Genomic DNA, 14,974 nt, shown 5'->3' with positions numbered 1-14,974 from the left:
GGTAGGACAGCAATGGGCCAGGAAGGAGATACCCTATTGATTCAACCATTTTTTTATGCAAAATTACCTTTATAGTTTATTTAAATGTTAAAAACAAATGTAAAAGATCATGTCTCAAAAAAGGCTATTGACAGTATAAAAGTGACAATGCAGGCAGGGGAAGGGTATGGCAGGGGAAGGGTAAATAGGATGTTGGGAAAGACATTTATGCATCAAGTAATTGAAAAAAAAATTAAACAAATAATACACTTCGCTGCCAATACATGAAGTATATAACATTTCTCATAAATATTATACAAGCTAAACAGGATTATAGTATAAAGTACAGTACATGCATTTTCAGCATTCAGAGAAAAATTACGCAGGTGTATTATACCAGCTTTTAATTCTGTTTTTCGGGAGGAGGTTATAACCAAGAAGTTCCGATATTTATATTTTTTTCATTTTTTTTTTTTTACATAGCATTCACTATGTGGTATAATTGACATGTTAACTTAATTCAATTGTTACTGTTTTGGTATACATATCTTTTAGTAGACAAGATTATGTAAAGAAAATAATTTAGGGCTTATTCACACGACCGTGTGTGCAAATTGCATTCTGCAATATACAGCAAAAGACAGAACATGTCCTAGCTTTTGCGGGGCGGAGGCACGGACCCGAAAACCCACGGAAGTGGACTTGTACCTGAATTACCACAGAAGAAGACTTGTTCCTGAATTCCTTTGATCACTTGCATAATACTTTGCACAACGTATTTAGCGCAGTGTATTATGTTGGCGTGTCAGTATTCTACGATAGGAAGCCCTATTATACCCTGCTTTTGGGCTGAATAACCTTCTATACTTGAAAGACTGGAGGCCATTGACTATTGTTAGGAAGGTTACCATAGCAGCCAACGGCACTATGCAACTTTATCGCAGGGAAGGAGCTTCATTGTTCATATAGTCTCAAAGGGGGTTAAATAGCTTGTCCCCGCTACCAATGGAGCATGCACAGCTCTGTGTTTGTACCAATCTGTAACTAACTGTACATTGAGGTGTGGGTATTTATTTCTCTGAAGAGTGGATTACGGATACTTAGTCCTAACCATGATCTACAGTTACCTTGTGGTGTGGTAAGGGGCCACTCAAACATATCCGCTTTTAATAGAGCCAAGGAAACCATTGCATTGCTGGGAGCCCATTAAAATCTGTTGAGCTAACCAGATCAAGAGCCACACACACTGACTATAAGAGAGATTCATGCAAGAAGGATCCTTCTATGACATACAGGGCCACTGGTGTATGGAAGAAGTTGTATAGCTGAAACAATCCATTTGAAGCTATAAGTTCTATAGAAATGATATAATACATTCAGGTGTGAAAAAGAGCTTTCAAAGTATATGTCATAGGAATCTGCAGAAAAGATTGTTTTGTCATTTTCAGCTATACAGACATAATTCAATATATATACTCACAAGGTAAGACATCTTTATACCGATTTTTATCCATATTTTGACCACTTTTTGCACAGGTAATAGCAAGCCCAGGTTTTTTTCCGATATAATTGCTGTAAACATGAATTATAACAGTGTTATATGTTACCAATACGGTTAACATAATCAAGAGTTGTTAAAACATGTACTTTTCAACTAACAGTGAGAATAGAAGTAACTGAACACCCCAGTCCTCCGAGGAGACTGACGAGTAGTCCTTAGCCACTTACATTTTATAACAATTGCTCTAACAGTTGATCTATTTTCACCAAGCTGCCCTTGGGCAATTGCCCCGCAGCCCTTTTTCAGCCTTGATGGAGGGTCCCACAATTTTGTCTTTGGTGTCTTTTGACAGCTCTTTGGTCTGTGGCCCATGGGTAGTAGTTGGTGTCTGAATGACTGTGGGGTGGACAGGTGTCTTTAAAGAGTTCAGACAGGTGCTACTAAGTTAGATTAATGAGTGGAATAGAGGGGAACTTTAAAAGGCACAGTAACAGAGCCAGAATTCTTGCTGTTTCTCAGGTGTTCAAATACTTATGTTAAGCAGTGCAAGACAAATAAATTCTTTAGAAATCAGACAATGTGATTTTCTGATTTATTTATTTTTATTCTGTCTCTCAGAGTGGGAATGCACCTACAATGTGAATTTCAGACCCCTCCATGATTTCTAAGTGGGAGAACTTGCTAAATCGCAGGGTGTTCAAATACTTCTGTTCCTCACTGCAAAACAGAAGTGACCTTATGCTAGTATTGACCTTGGGAACACAAAAGCAATACTTCAAAAATGTGATCTGTTACAGGCTATATTTAAGGACTCTATACTGAAAGGGAGTGTTCCACAGGATTGGTAAATAGCAAATGTAGTGCCAATATTCAAAAAGAAACACAAAATGATCCCTTGGATGGGACCCTAGGGATACTAATACCCAAAAATGAGAAAAATTAATATTTCTAAAATTATCAGCTGTTGTGTTTTCAGCCATAGCAACGTGCACCTGCGCATTTGGATGTGCTGACTAACCCCTCTTTTATTCTTTGCAGTTAAAAAAATTATCAGCTGACAGCAAGAGTAGTATTTGTTGGTATATAATTATTGTACAGGGAAGGCAGTATTTTGCAGAGAGAGGTAGTGTGCTAATGGAATCAAGTGTTCTAAACAATCTAGATTATGGTGGCTACATGTACTGCAATATCTCAAACGTCACCCTATTTCTCTCAGAGGGGAATATATATGATATACTATCAGCACAGGCTGCAGTTATTTTCACATACAAAAGCCCCCTCTCACCTCGAGCCTATAACCTTATTTGTCAATCTGCTTTAATTCAGCAGTAATGTGTGGCCGCACTATATAGTTGTGCTAGCCTAACTTCTATTTATCTTGCCTTATTCAGTTTGGTTACATCGCTCATTTGTATGCCACAATTGCTTTGTTAATGATTTCTATCACATCATGTGGCTCACTTGATACAATGTTGCTCACTTGACACAATATTATTGGTGTTGTTGCGATAGCCACTAGTGTGCTACATTAGTAGCTTTCACCACACACACACACACACACACACACGTAGCATCCATCCTGACTCTGCCTATTCTATAACTATCCCTGTTTTACATTCATACAACCTGGTTCTAGACTATCAGCTGTATTAAAACAAAGAACACTACCCCTCCCAACATGTTTCTCCACGTGTGTGGCTTCGTCAGAGGAGATAGGGGTAATGGCGTCCACTCGCTCAAATTAGCCTATAGACAATCCGTTCCCTCCCAGACATCCCATTCACCAATCGCTGCCATTCCCATTGATTTACATTTATGGGAAACGTATCAAACCAGTGATTTAGCTTCTGTTATGTGCTGCCGTATCTACAGCCACTTACAATTCCTCCTGACTGCTAGCTTATTATCTCCGTCAGGTAAGGGGAGAAGACACGGCGCTGCTGCTATACAGCATATTAATGCTCACAATCAATACTTCAATATCTATTTATTAAATTGCCTGATCACTAAAACACATGATAGGTATTTGTTCTCATGGCCACTCCAGATATAGGATCAATTACTCTGAAGATTTAAACAATACATCTGATTCCTAAACCGAAATCAATGATTTTAAATGGAGTATTAACTATTTATACATAATTGTACAGAAATGCAACTCATCGGTCAAAGCCATAATTGCAGACACAAATACTTAATACAATACAGTGTAAAGTACTTGATGACACAATCAGTGACATTGATAATTTAAATAGATGACCATGATCCTAATGTATAATATAAAAATAAAAAAAATCATGTATTCTAGTTCATGGATTTATTAATAGTTTGATGATAAAAAATAATAAATAATATTGAAGCACATATACTCCTTTCTTAGAATAATCCAACGAGTATCTGATGTTATTTAGAGGGTTAAGCTTATGGAATTTAGAGATTTGGATAACATGTTCATGCAGGCAGTTCTTTTTCAATACTATTGGATGTTTAATTATTTACATCATTACTGTTGGTACTGTATGTAACGACCGGTTTTAACTAAAAGCAGCATATGAAAATCCCTCATTGAGACCATTTGGACTTAGGGTCTTGAGTCTATAGATCCACCTAGCTTCCTCACAAGCAGCTTCTGATCCAAATTTCCATTTCTGGGGCCCAATCTTATTCTAGAAATACCCCAGAACTTCAGAACCTCCAAACTGCTGTGGTGTACATATGTAATATGTCTGTACAATGACGTGTCTTTTTTTAGTATTTATGGTGCGAATATGACCTGAAATTCTTCTTAATTCCTGTACTGTCTTCCCTGCATAACGTTTTGGACATGTACAGGTCGCCACATATACAATCCCACTGCTACAGCAATTGAAGAATTCTTTAATTATGTATTCTCGTCCATTCACTGGGTTGGTAAACATTAAGTATTTACAAAATGTACAACCCCCGCACAGGAATCAACCAATTATATCAGATTTTGACCAGGATGTATTTTTATATCTGCTAGGAAGGAAGCTGTGTACTAATCAGTCCTTGAGGTTCTGTCCTCTCCTGTACATAATACTCGGATAAGGTGACAGAACTTGCATCAAATCAGGATTGCTGGTAAGTATCCTCCAATGCCGTTTCAAAATGTTTGTTATTTCTTGATAATGCTCATCAAAAGTCCCAATACATCTTATGACTTTGCTTTCATTCTGAGATTTTTTTTTACATTTAGATATTAAAAGATTCTCCCTAGTCTGGCACTTAGCTCGATTATATGGCTTCTTAAGGGATTTTTGTGGATAACCTCGGGCTCTGAAGCGCTGATACAGCTCATTTGCCTCTCTCTGGCAGGCTTCCTCCATAGTACAGTTTCTTCTGGCCATTAAGTACTTTAAGTACTGGCCTACCAGAATTCAATTTTTTATGGAGCTGGGTGCCAGCTGGAAAAGTATCCTTATGTCCAAGAAACTAATTTCATACGGATGCATCTCATGCGTAAACCGCATCCCTATGTTGTTTTGATTCAATTTATCAACAAATTCCAGAAATAATCATTGGTCCCCTTCCCAAAACAGTATCATGCGGTCAATAAATCTACCCCAAAATAAAAAGTGACTTGTGTATGATGAGAGTGTTTCCGAAAAAACTATAAAAAATAAATTCACAAAAGTAGGTGCACAAGGTGTCCCCATAGCGGTACCCATTGTCTGGTGATAAAAAGTCCCCTTACATAAGAAATAATTATGTGCGAGTATAAATTCCAGTAACGTTAGTAAAAAATCATTGTGTCTATAGAAAGAAGTGCTCTTAGTGTTCAAGAAATATTTCACCGCTTGTAGACCCAAATCGTGTTTGATATTGCTGTATAAGGACACAACATCCAAGCTCGCTGGAAATGTAGATTCAGTTAATGTAATTCCACAGATTTTAGCTAGTACATCACTTGTCATCACTTCTGTCTTGAATAACTGTATTTCCTCCCTTATCACTTGGTTTTATCACAATTCACTCATTCATTTTGAATTCTTCAAGTGCTAAACTCTCAGATATCAAATTTGATGGAATTTTTTCAGCTTTTATCATCAGTTTACTTATCTCCTGAGATACCAGGTCCACAAAGGTTTCTATGTTTTTATACTGTGAAAAGGCTGGGTCCACCTGGACCTAGGTTTCAAATGTTAAGGGGGTTCAATATCAGGTATGTAACCCTCACTCTCCATTTGTAGACTTTCCAGAGTCTTCAATGTTTGTTTCTCTCTGTATTAATTTACTGGTATAATATATAGTACTGAGAAATTGTTTGTGTAGTGCCAATTTGATGTCCTTCACCCAAGTGAATGTATCAAATTGTGGTACAGGTGTGAACGTGAGTCCCTTGTGTGATAACTAGAGATGAGCGAATTTCTCAAAAATCGATTCTGCCGGTTTTCTGAATTTTCTGATCCGATCCAAATTTAATTGCGGCAAATCGCGTTAAAAAAACGTCTATTTCCGGGCTGCAGAGAGCTTTTAGAGGAGTGTAGAACACTGACGTATAGGTATCAACACACTGTCGTGAGTGAAATAAATCCACTTCATTATCCAACTGGGTTTTAGCAACATTCGCTATTTTACGTTGTACCCCCATTTCTCCCTGTCCCTTAGTTGGACACCATTCTCCTAAAAAAAAGGGGGGACTATGGGTGGTGTAGCCCCTAATGTACTGGATTGTCCTGCAATCACAGCAGGGCCGAGCGATTAGTTCTGGAATTTGTTGATAAATTGAATCAAAACAACATAGGGATGCATTTCACGCATGAAATGCATCTGTATGAAATTTGTTTCTTGGACATAAGGATTCAGAAAAACAGGAACGAATGCATTCTTATAAATATATTTCGGAAACCAACCTCAACAAACAGTTTTCTTCACTGGTCTAGCTGGCACCCAGTTTCATAAAAAAATGGAATTCTGGTAGGAAAGTACTTAAAGGGGTTTTCCCACTTTGCTAAATCAGCCTCACCTGCAGTCACTCTGCTGGTAACTTCCTGCTTTTCTGCAGATAAGGCTGGGCGGGCTTAGGCAGCTAGAGTGAAGGCCGGCCATACCTCCTTATGACATCACACTGAAAGCTGATTCCTGCGTGCTCGTTCATGTGAAGACTATGACTCATCAGGCTCACTGGCTCCCGGCAGTGTCTGTGAAGCTTATCTCTCCTGGTGTGGATTGCCATCACTCAGCAAGCAATGCTAAATGATCTTAGAGAGTTGCATTTTGATGTCCTGAATACTATCCACACATAAAAGTTTCCAAATATATTCAACACTATATCTGTGCATCAAAAACTGTAATTTACTACAGCACAAATGCATGACACCTTGTATAAATATGATTTTTGTTTTTTACTCCCCTAAAACAACCACTGAACAGCACAGATGCTGTATTCTTACCATTATAGCTGTACTAAATTGAGTAATAACATTCATATCCAACTTTCCATAGCATCATCACGACGGCATACAAGGAGATTGACCCCTGACCTCTGTAGGGGCAGGAACAGAGAAAGGTTAAATACCCTCCTCCCACCACCAACACCAGTGTTTCCTGTCCCTACAGAGGACAGGGCAGAGAAAGGTCTCCCTGTATGCAGGGAGATGAAGCTAAGGAAATGGAACCTGTTTATTTTTTATTTTCCGTTACCTTTTGGAAAACGCCGGCATCCAGCATGGCGTCCCCCTGCCCTCCCGCGGTCCAAGTACTAACGCTGGGCAGGGGGTTCAGGGCCTATCTCGTCCTGGTTATTCCGGGGCCTGTCCCTGGCGCAGACTCCCTCCTAGCCCAAGGAAAGGGCGATAGCTGGGTGCGCGCCGGCGCATGGAGCGCATGTTTATGACGTCACGGCCGGCGACCCGGAAGTGACGTCGCGGCGGCAGCGTGGAGCCCAGTTTAAAACCGAGGCATAAACGCTGGTTACCGCCCGTGTTAGAACGCTCCCAGGATCGGTCCCCACTGGTGCGGAACCCTTACCTACAGAGAGGACGATGTCGGCATCTGAGCGATCCCCCAGAGCTGAGCCACCGGCGCTGCTACCAACTGTGAGTCCCCTCCGGGGGTATTGTTTGTGCAGGTCAGGGAGTCTGTTGATCCCCCTCTCCTGCTGTAATGGGTGGTAGGGGGAAAAAAAAAAAAAAAAAAAAAAAGAGAGAGAGGAAGTTATTTCCAGGGGCAGCTAGCTCGCCTCTGCTGTCCCCCTCTTGCTCTCTCTCTCCCTCTAGTGGTCATACCCTGATGCCCTGCCTTCTCCTCTCTTTTAGGCTAAAGAAGCCCCGAAAAAAATCAAAAAAACACTCAAATGTATCTCCTGCAATAGCAGACTTCCTGACTACTACCCTAAAAAGTTGTGCAAGTCTTGTATTTCTAATATTGTACGGGATGAAGCACCCTCCTTAAAAGAGGAATTGAAAACCATGGTTCAGGAAGAGATCCGTTCATCCCTGGCCCACCTGTCCACTAATTCCCCCGACTTGCCGCAACCTAAGAGGAAGCGGGCTAGGTCTCCGTCCCCTTCGGACCTAGAAGTTATGGCGGATGAAAGTGCCCACTCCGTTAAGTCATGGGAAGAGGGGGAGAGAGTCTCTGATACAGACTCAGTGGATGACAGTCGTAGATATTACTTTTCTACAGAAGAAATGTCCGACCTATTAAAGGCAGTAAGGTCGACCATGGGCGTGGAGGAAGTGCAACGTACCCATTCAGTACAAGAAGAAATGTTTGGGGGCCTAAGAGTCAAGAAAACTCGTGTGTTCCCCATTAACGAGAGTATTAGGGATATGGTCCTTGATGAGTGGGCAGATCCAGAAAGACGTCTGGGAGTCCCGGCTGCGTTCAAAAATAGGTTGCTTTTTGATCCAGAGGAATCTAAAATTTTCAATGAAATTCCCAAAATCGATGTACAGGTGGCCAAAGTGAACAAGAAAACATCTCTCCCATTTGAAGATACCTCCCAACTTAAAGATTCAATGGATCGTAAAGCGGACAGTCTTCTCAGGAAATCCTGGGAGGCGTCCATGTTCAATATTAAAACCAATATTGCGGCTACCTCAGTCGCCCGATCCATGTATCTTTGGTTGGGAGAATTGGAAACTCATATTAAGGATAGAACATCTAGGGAACAAATTCTTAGTTCTCTCCCTCTTTTAAAATCCGCCACGGCCTTCCTGGCGGATGCCTCTGCCGAATCAGTCCGATTCTCCGCCAGAGACGCGGCACTTTCCAATGCAGCCAGAAGAGCCCTCTGGATGAAGTGCTGGTCAGGGGACAAGACGTCTAAATTGAAGCTCTGTTCCATACCCTTTTCTGGAGAATATGTGTTTGGCCCGGTGCTAGATAAGATTCTAGAGAAGGCCGCGGACAGAAAGAAGGGGTTTCCGGAAGATCGCCCCTCCAGACGCCGGTATCCTTTTCGCCCCTCCTCGGGTCAAGAAAAAAGCTACAGGGGGAAAGGGAAATCAGGACGTTGGAGCTATCCAAAAGGGGGAAGAGGAAGAGGCCAATCCTTCTCCCACCCAAAATCCTCCGATAAGCAATGACGTCGGGGTGGGGGGAAGACTCTCAAGATTCCTGGGGTCTTGGGAATCCATCTCCCAGAACCCCTGGATTTCCAAGGTAGTCGGGGCAGGCTACCAAATAGAGTGGTCTTCAAGACCCCCAAACAAATTTTCACTGACACGGTTCCAAATGAACCTTTGGCAAGGAGTCCAGAAACTTCACTTAATGAATGTAATCTCACCGGTCCCGCCTCCAGAAAGAGGCAGGGGTTTCTATTCAACCCTATTTCTAATCAGGAAGAAAGAAGGCACTTTTCGGACTATCATAAACCTGAAACCACTAAACAGATTCATCCGTTATCAAAAATTCAGGATGGAGACCCTAGCATCTACAATCCCTCTGCTAAGCAAAGACGTCTTCATGTGCACAATAGACCTACAAGACGCTTATTACCACATTCCCATTCACACCGACTCACAAAAGTTTCTCCGGTTTGCAATCCAGGATATATCAGGAAACGTCCATCACTACCAGTTCAGGGCCCTTCCCTTCGGGATTTCATCTGTGCCAAGAATATTTACCAAAGTAGTGGTAGAGATGGTCGCCTTTGCCCGAAGACAGGGACTTATGATAATCCCTTATTTGGACGATTTCCTTCTAGTCAGCGAAAGTCTCAGCCAAATCAGTTCGAACCTGAAGCTTTTTCTCTCCATCCTAGACGATCTGGGGTGGATCGTGAACAAAGGAAAGTCCGTCCTCACCCCCTCAAGGGAAGTTCGTTTCTTAGGGATGATCCTAGACTCCCGAAGGCAAGCGGTATTCCTACCTCGAGACAAAATATCAGTTCTCCAACAAAAGATCAGGTCCTTTCAAAAAAGAAGATCCTGCTCTATCAGAGAGGCGATGAGTCTGCTGGGCCTGCTAACATCCTGTATTCAGGCAGTTCCCTGGTGTCAAATACACTTCAGACCCCTACAGTCCTGGATCCTGAGTGTCTGGAACAAGTGCCAATCCTCTCTAGATCATCAAGTAAGTCCACCAACTCAGATTCTGCAGTCCCTAAATTGGTGGAAAGACCACAGAAACTTATCTCGGGGAAATCCGTGGCAGAAGACTCCCCAGGTCCAGGTAATAACAGACGCAAGTCTGTCCGGCTGGGGTGCAAAGGTGGGGGATCGTATGTTCCAGGGCACTTGGCCAGATTCGATCAGATCCCAGTCATCGAACTTCAGGGAACTGAGAGCAGTCTGGGAGGTGTTAAAGGTAGCAGAGGAAATGTTGTGTCATCATCACATAAAAGTGCTGTCGGACAACACTACGGCCATTGCCTACCTCTCCCATCAAGGGGGAACGCGGTCCGTAACCCTACAAGCACTGTCAACAAAAATCTTTGCTTGGGCAGAACAGAATGTGGCCTCGATATCGGCAGTTCATCTGAAGGGAATATTAAATCAGGAAGCGGATTTTCTCAGTCGCCACAGAATCGACCATACAGAATGGTCTCTAAGTCCAGAAATATTCGGGCTAGTAGTAAGGAAATGGGGGATGCCCGACGTGGATCTGTTTGCCACCAGGGCAAACTCAAAGGTGGAAACATTCTGTTCCCTAAACCCCAGGGACAGACCTCATGCCTTAGACGCCTTCGCCATTCGTTGGCATTGGAATCTGTGCTATGCCTTCCCTCCACTTCCTCTAATTCCGAAGGTGGTACAAAAAATTCTTCAAGACAAGGCCACGGTGATTGTGATCGCTCCCCTATGGCCAAAGAGAAGCTGGTTCTCATCCCTCCAAAAATTTTCCCTACAAGATCCATGGCTCCTTCCTGTGCGGGGGGATCTACTCCAGCAGGGTCCAGTTCTACACCCAAACCCGCAGTTTCTGAAATTGGCGGCTTGGATCCTGAGTCCCAAACCCTGAAGCTTCAGGGCCTGTCAGACGGAGTTATTGCTACTTTGAAAGCCTCCAGAAAGAAGGTAACGTCAGCAATTTACCTTAAGATATGGAAACGTTTTTGTTCCTGGAGTGGGGACGAATCGCCACATTTGCGTAAACCCAACATCCAAAGAATACTGGATTTCCTACAGCAAGGTCTGGACCTGGGACTTAGACCCTCTACCTTGAAAGTCCAAATTTCAGCCCTAGGTTGTTTCTTTGACCAAGATATAGCCGGCCATCGTTGGATCAAAAGATTCATTAAGGCGGCGACGAGGCTCCGCCCAACGATCACCGCCCGTGTCCCTTCCTGGGATCTGAACGTCGTTCTTACAGGCCTTACTTTACCACCCTTTGAACCCATGTCTGACTGTCCAATAAAATTATGGTCCTTGAAAACGGCCTTCTTAATTGCGATAACTTCGGCCCGCAGAGTAGGGGAATTACAAGCCCTATCAATCAGGGAACCCTACCTCCGTATTCTAGATGATAGGATTATTCTCCGTTTGGATCCTGGATTTCTCCCCAAAGTCGTATCCAATTTTCATCGGAGCCTAGAGGTTACCCTACCTTCTTTTTGCCAGCACCCCTCTAATGATAAAGAATCGGCGTTTCACTCTCTGGACGTTAGACGGGCAGTCCTAAACTATATCACGGTGACTGAGAAGTTTAGAAAATCTGACAATCTTCTAGTCCTGTTTGGAGGAAGATTTAAGGGCCAAAAAGCCTCCCGGTCCTCTATAGCTAGATGGCTCAAAGAAGCCATTAGTCTTTGTTACCAGATACAAAACCTTACATGTCCAGTCAACATTAGGGCCCATTCCACTCGAGCCATGTCTTCCTCTCAGGCGGAGAGAGCTGGGGCTTCTCTGGAGGAAATCTGTCGTGCTGCCACTTGGTCCAGCATTCATACATTTATAAAGCACTATCGCCTGGATCTTTCCAGATCTTCTGATCTGTCCTTCGGGCGGAAAGTCCTCCAGGCTGTAGCCCCCCCTTAACTGATATATTTTTTATATCTCCTTGTATGCCGTCGTGATGATGCTATGGAAAAACCGGAATTAGTCTTACCGGTAATTCTGTTTCCATGAGATCATCACGACGGCTCGTTATTCCCTCCCTATGATTTAAATCGTTTTTGACCTAGTAGGTCTCTAGAAGGTATGAAGTAATACCTTTGTTTCACTATTTTCCTCACACCGGGGTTGCTCTGTGTGATTTTGGAAACTCTGGTGTTGGTGGGTGGGAGGAGGGTATTTAACCTTTCTCTGTTCCTGCCCCTACTGAGGTAAGGGGGTCAATCTCCTTGTATGCCGTCGTGATGATCACATGGAAACAGAATTACCGGTAAGACTAATTCCGGGTTTTTTTCTATATATCAGTGTATTTCCCTCCCCCCATGTCATCTAGATTTCCACTTTTCTCTGTCATACCTTGGTAATCCACTCCCCTGCTATCCCTGTGGATGCTTTGCAACACGATTAGCTCTGCTACATTTTATTGTTTTTCCGCACCCATGTCATCTAGATTTCCACTTTTCTGTCATACCTTGGTAATCCACTCCCCTGCTATCCCTGTGGATGCTTGAAACACGATTAGCTCTGCTACATTTTATGGTTTTCCGCACCCATGTCATCTAGATTTCCACTTTTCTGTCATACCTTGGTAATCCACTCCTCTATTATCCCTGTGGATGCTTGCAACACGATTAGCTCTGCTACATTTTATGGTTTTCCGCACCCATGTCATCTAGATTTCCACTTTTCTGTCATACCTTGGTAATCCACTCCTCTATTATCCCTGTGGATGCTTGCAACACGATTAGCTCTGATATATTTTATGGTTTTCCATACAATTCATAAACTTGCCCCCAGTTTCCATAAAATTCATATAGTTGCCCCCAGTGTCCATCCATTTCATATAGTTGCCCCCAGTGTCCATGAAATTCATATAGTTGCCCCCAGTGTCCATCAAATGCATGCAGTTGCCCCCAGTTTCCATAAAATGCATGCAGTTGCCCCCAGTGTACATAAATTCATATAGTTGCCCCCCAGTGTGCATGCTTTTTAATAGTTGCCCCCATTGTCCATACAATTTGTATAGTTGCCCCCAGTCTCCATAAAATTCATATAGTTGCCCCCAGTGTCCATAAAATGCATGCAATTGCCCCCAGTGTACATAAAATGCATATAGTTGCCCCCAGTGTCCATAATATTCATATAGTCCATACATATAATATAGTTGCCCCCAGTGTCTATACATATAATATAGTTGCCCCAAGTGTCCATACATATAATATAGTTGCCCCCAGTGTCCATACATATAATATAGTTGCCCCCAGTGTCCATACATATAATATAGCTGCCCCCAGTGTCCATACATATAATATAGTTGCCCCAAGTGTACATAAAAATGCCCCCATTGAATTCACTATGAACCCCCTTTATTGCCGAATATTCAATAATCGTTGGTGGATTAGTGGGCCAGTAGATATTATACTTACAGTATCCTGTTCCTCCGACGTCCGTCCGCTCACTCCGCTGACTCGCCCGAACTGTTCGGATGCCCGCGCATGCGCAGCTCTATCTCAGACGCGCTGGTTATACTGCGCATGCGCAGACGTGAGCGTTCATGTAAAAGTGGAGAGGCCAATGAATTTCTTAGCCTGTGGTGCGCAGGCGCGGCAAAAGGATGCGGCTGGCGAAAAGAGGCCGTATCCATGGGAGACCTGAGTAAACAAACGATTCTAATAGAACCAGTTTTAGGAAGATTGAAACGTTTTTTTAACACACATACAGGGAGTGCAGAATTATTAGGCAAGTTGTATTTTTGAGGATTAATTTTATTATTTAACAACCATGTTCTCAATAAACCCAAAAAACTCATTAATATCAAAGCTCAATATTTTTGGAAGTAGTTTTTAGTTTGTTTTTAGTTTTAGCTATTTTAGGGGGATATCTGTGTGTGCAGGTGACTATTACTGTGCATAATTATTAGGCAACTTAACAAAAGACAAATATATACCCATTTCAATTATTTATTTTTACCAGTGAAACCAATATAACATCTCAACATTCACAAATATACATTTCTGACATTCAAAAACAAAACAAAAACAAATCAGTGACCAATATAGCCACCTTTCTTTGCAAGGACACTCAAAAGCCTGCCATCCATGGATTCTGTCAGTGTTTTAAACTGTTCACCATCAACATTGCGTGCAGCAGCAACCACAGCCTCCCAGACACTGTTCAGAGAGGTGTACTGTTTTCCCTCCTTGTAAATCTCACATTTGATGATGGACCACAGGTTCTCAATGGGGTTCAGATCAGGTGAACAAGGAGGCCATGTCATTATATTTTCTTCTTTTATACCCTTTCTTGCCAGCCACGCTGTGGAATACTTGGACGCGTGTGATGGAGCATTGTCCTGCATGAAAATCATGTTTTTCTTGAAGGATGCAGACTTCTTCCTGTACCACTGCTTGAAGAAGGTGTCTTCCAGAAACTGGCAGTAGGACTGGGAGTTGAGCTTGACTCCATCCTCAACCCGAAAAGGCCCCACAAGCTCATCTTTGATGATACCAGCCCAAACCAGTACTCCACCTCCACCTTGCTGGCGTCTGAGTCGGACTGGAGCTCTCTGCCCTTTACCAATCCAGCCACGGGCCCATCCATCTGGCCCATCAAGACTCACTCTCATTTCATCAGTCCATAAAACCTTAGAAAAATCAGTCTTGAGATATTTCTTGGCCCAGTCTTGACGTTTCAGCTTGTGTGTCTTGTTCAGTGGTGGTCGTCTTTCAGCCTTTCTTACCTTGGCCATGTCTCTGAGTATTGCACACCTTGTGCTTTTGGGCACTCCAGTGATGTTGCAGCTCTGAAATATGGCTAAACTGGTGGCAAGTGGCATCTTGGCAGCTGCACGCTTGACTTTTCTCAGTTCATGGGCAGTTATTTTGCGCCTTGGTTTTTCCACACGCTTCTTGCGACCCTGTTGACTATTTTGAATGAAACGCTTGATTGTTCGATGATCACGCTTCAGAAGCTT

General features: G+C 42.7%; 1 protein-coding gene across 1 annotated transcript in view; it reads right to left on the bottom strand.

The window, feature by feature from the left end:
* The window catches only part of PTPN3 (protein tyrosine phosphatase non-receptor type 3), a 1,427,127-nt gene that overhangs the window by 403,175 nt on the left and 1,008,978 nt on the right, over positions 1-14,974 (bottom strand). Inside the window, 2 exon segments of the mRNA XM_040432350.1 lie at positions 1,460-1,538; positions 1,540-1,551. Of these exon segments, the coding sequence (XP_040288284.1) occupies positions 1,460-1,538; positions 1,540-1,551 (91 nt within the window).

The sequence above is a fragment of the Bufo bufo genome, chromosome 5 (genome assembly GCF_905171765.1).
Source record: "Bufo bufo chromosome 5, aBufBuf1.1, whole genome shotgun sequence".
NCBI classification, from domain to species: domain Eukaryota; kingdom Metazoa; phylum Chordata; class Amphibia; order Anura; family Bufonidae; genus Bufo; species Bufo bufo.
The sequence above is the reverse complement of the archived record's forward strand: the minus strand, read 5'-3'. Positions and strand labels throughout refer to the sequence as shown.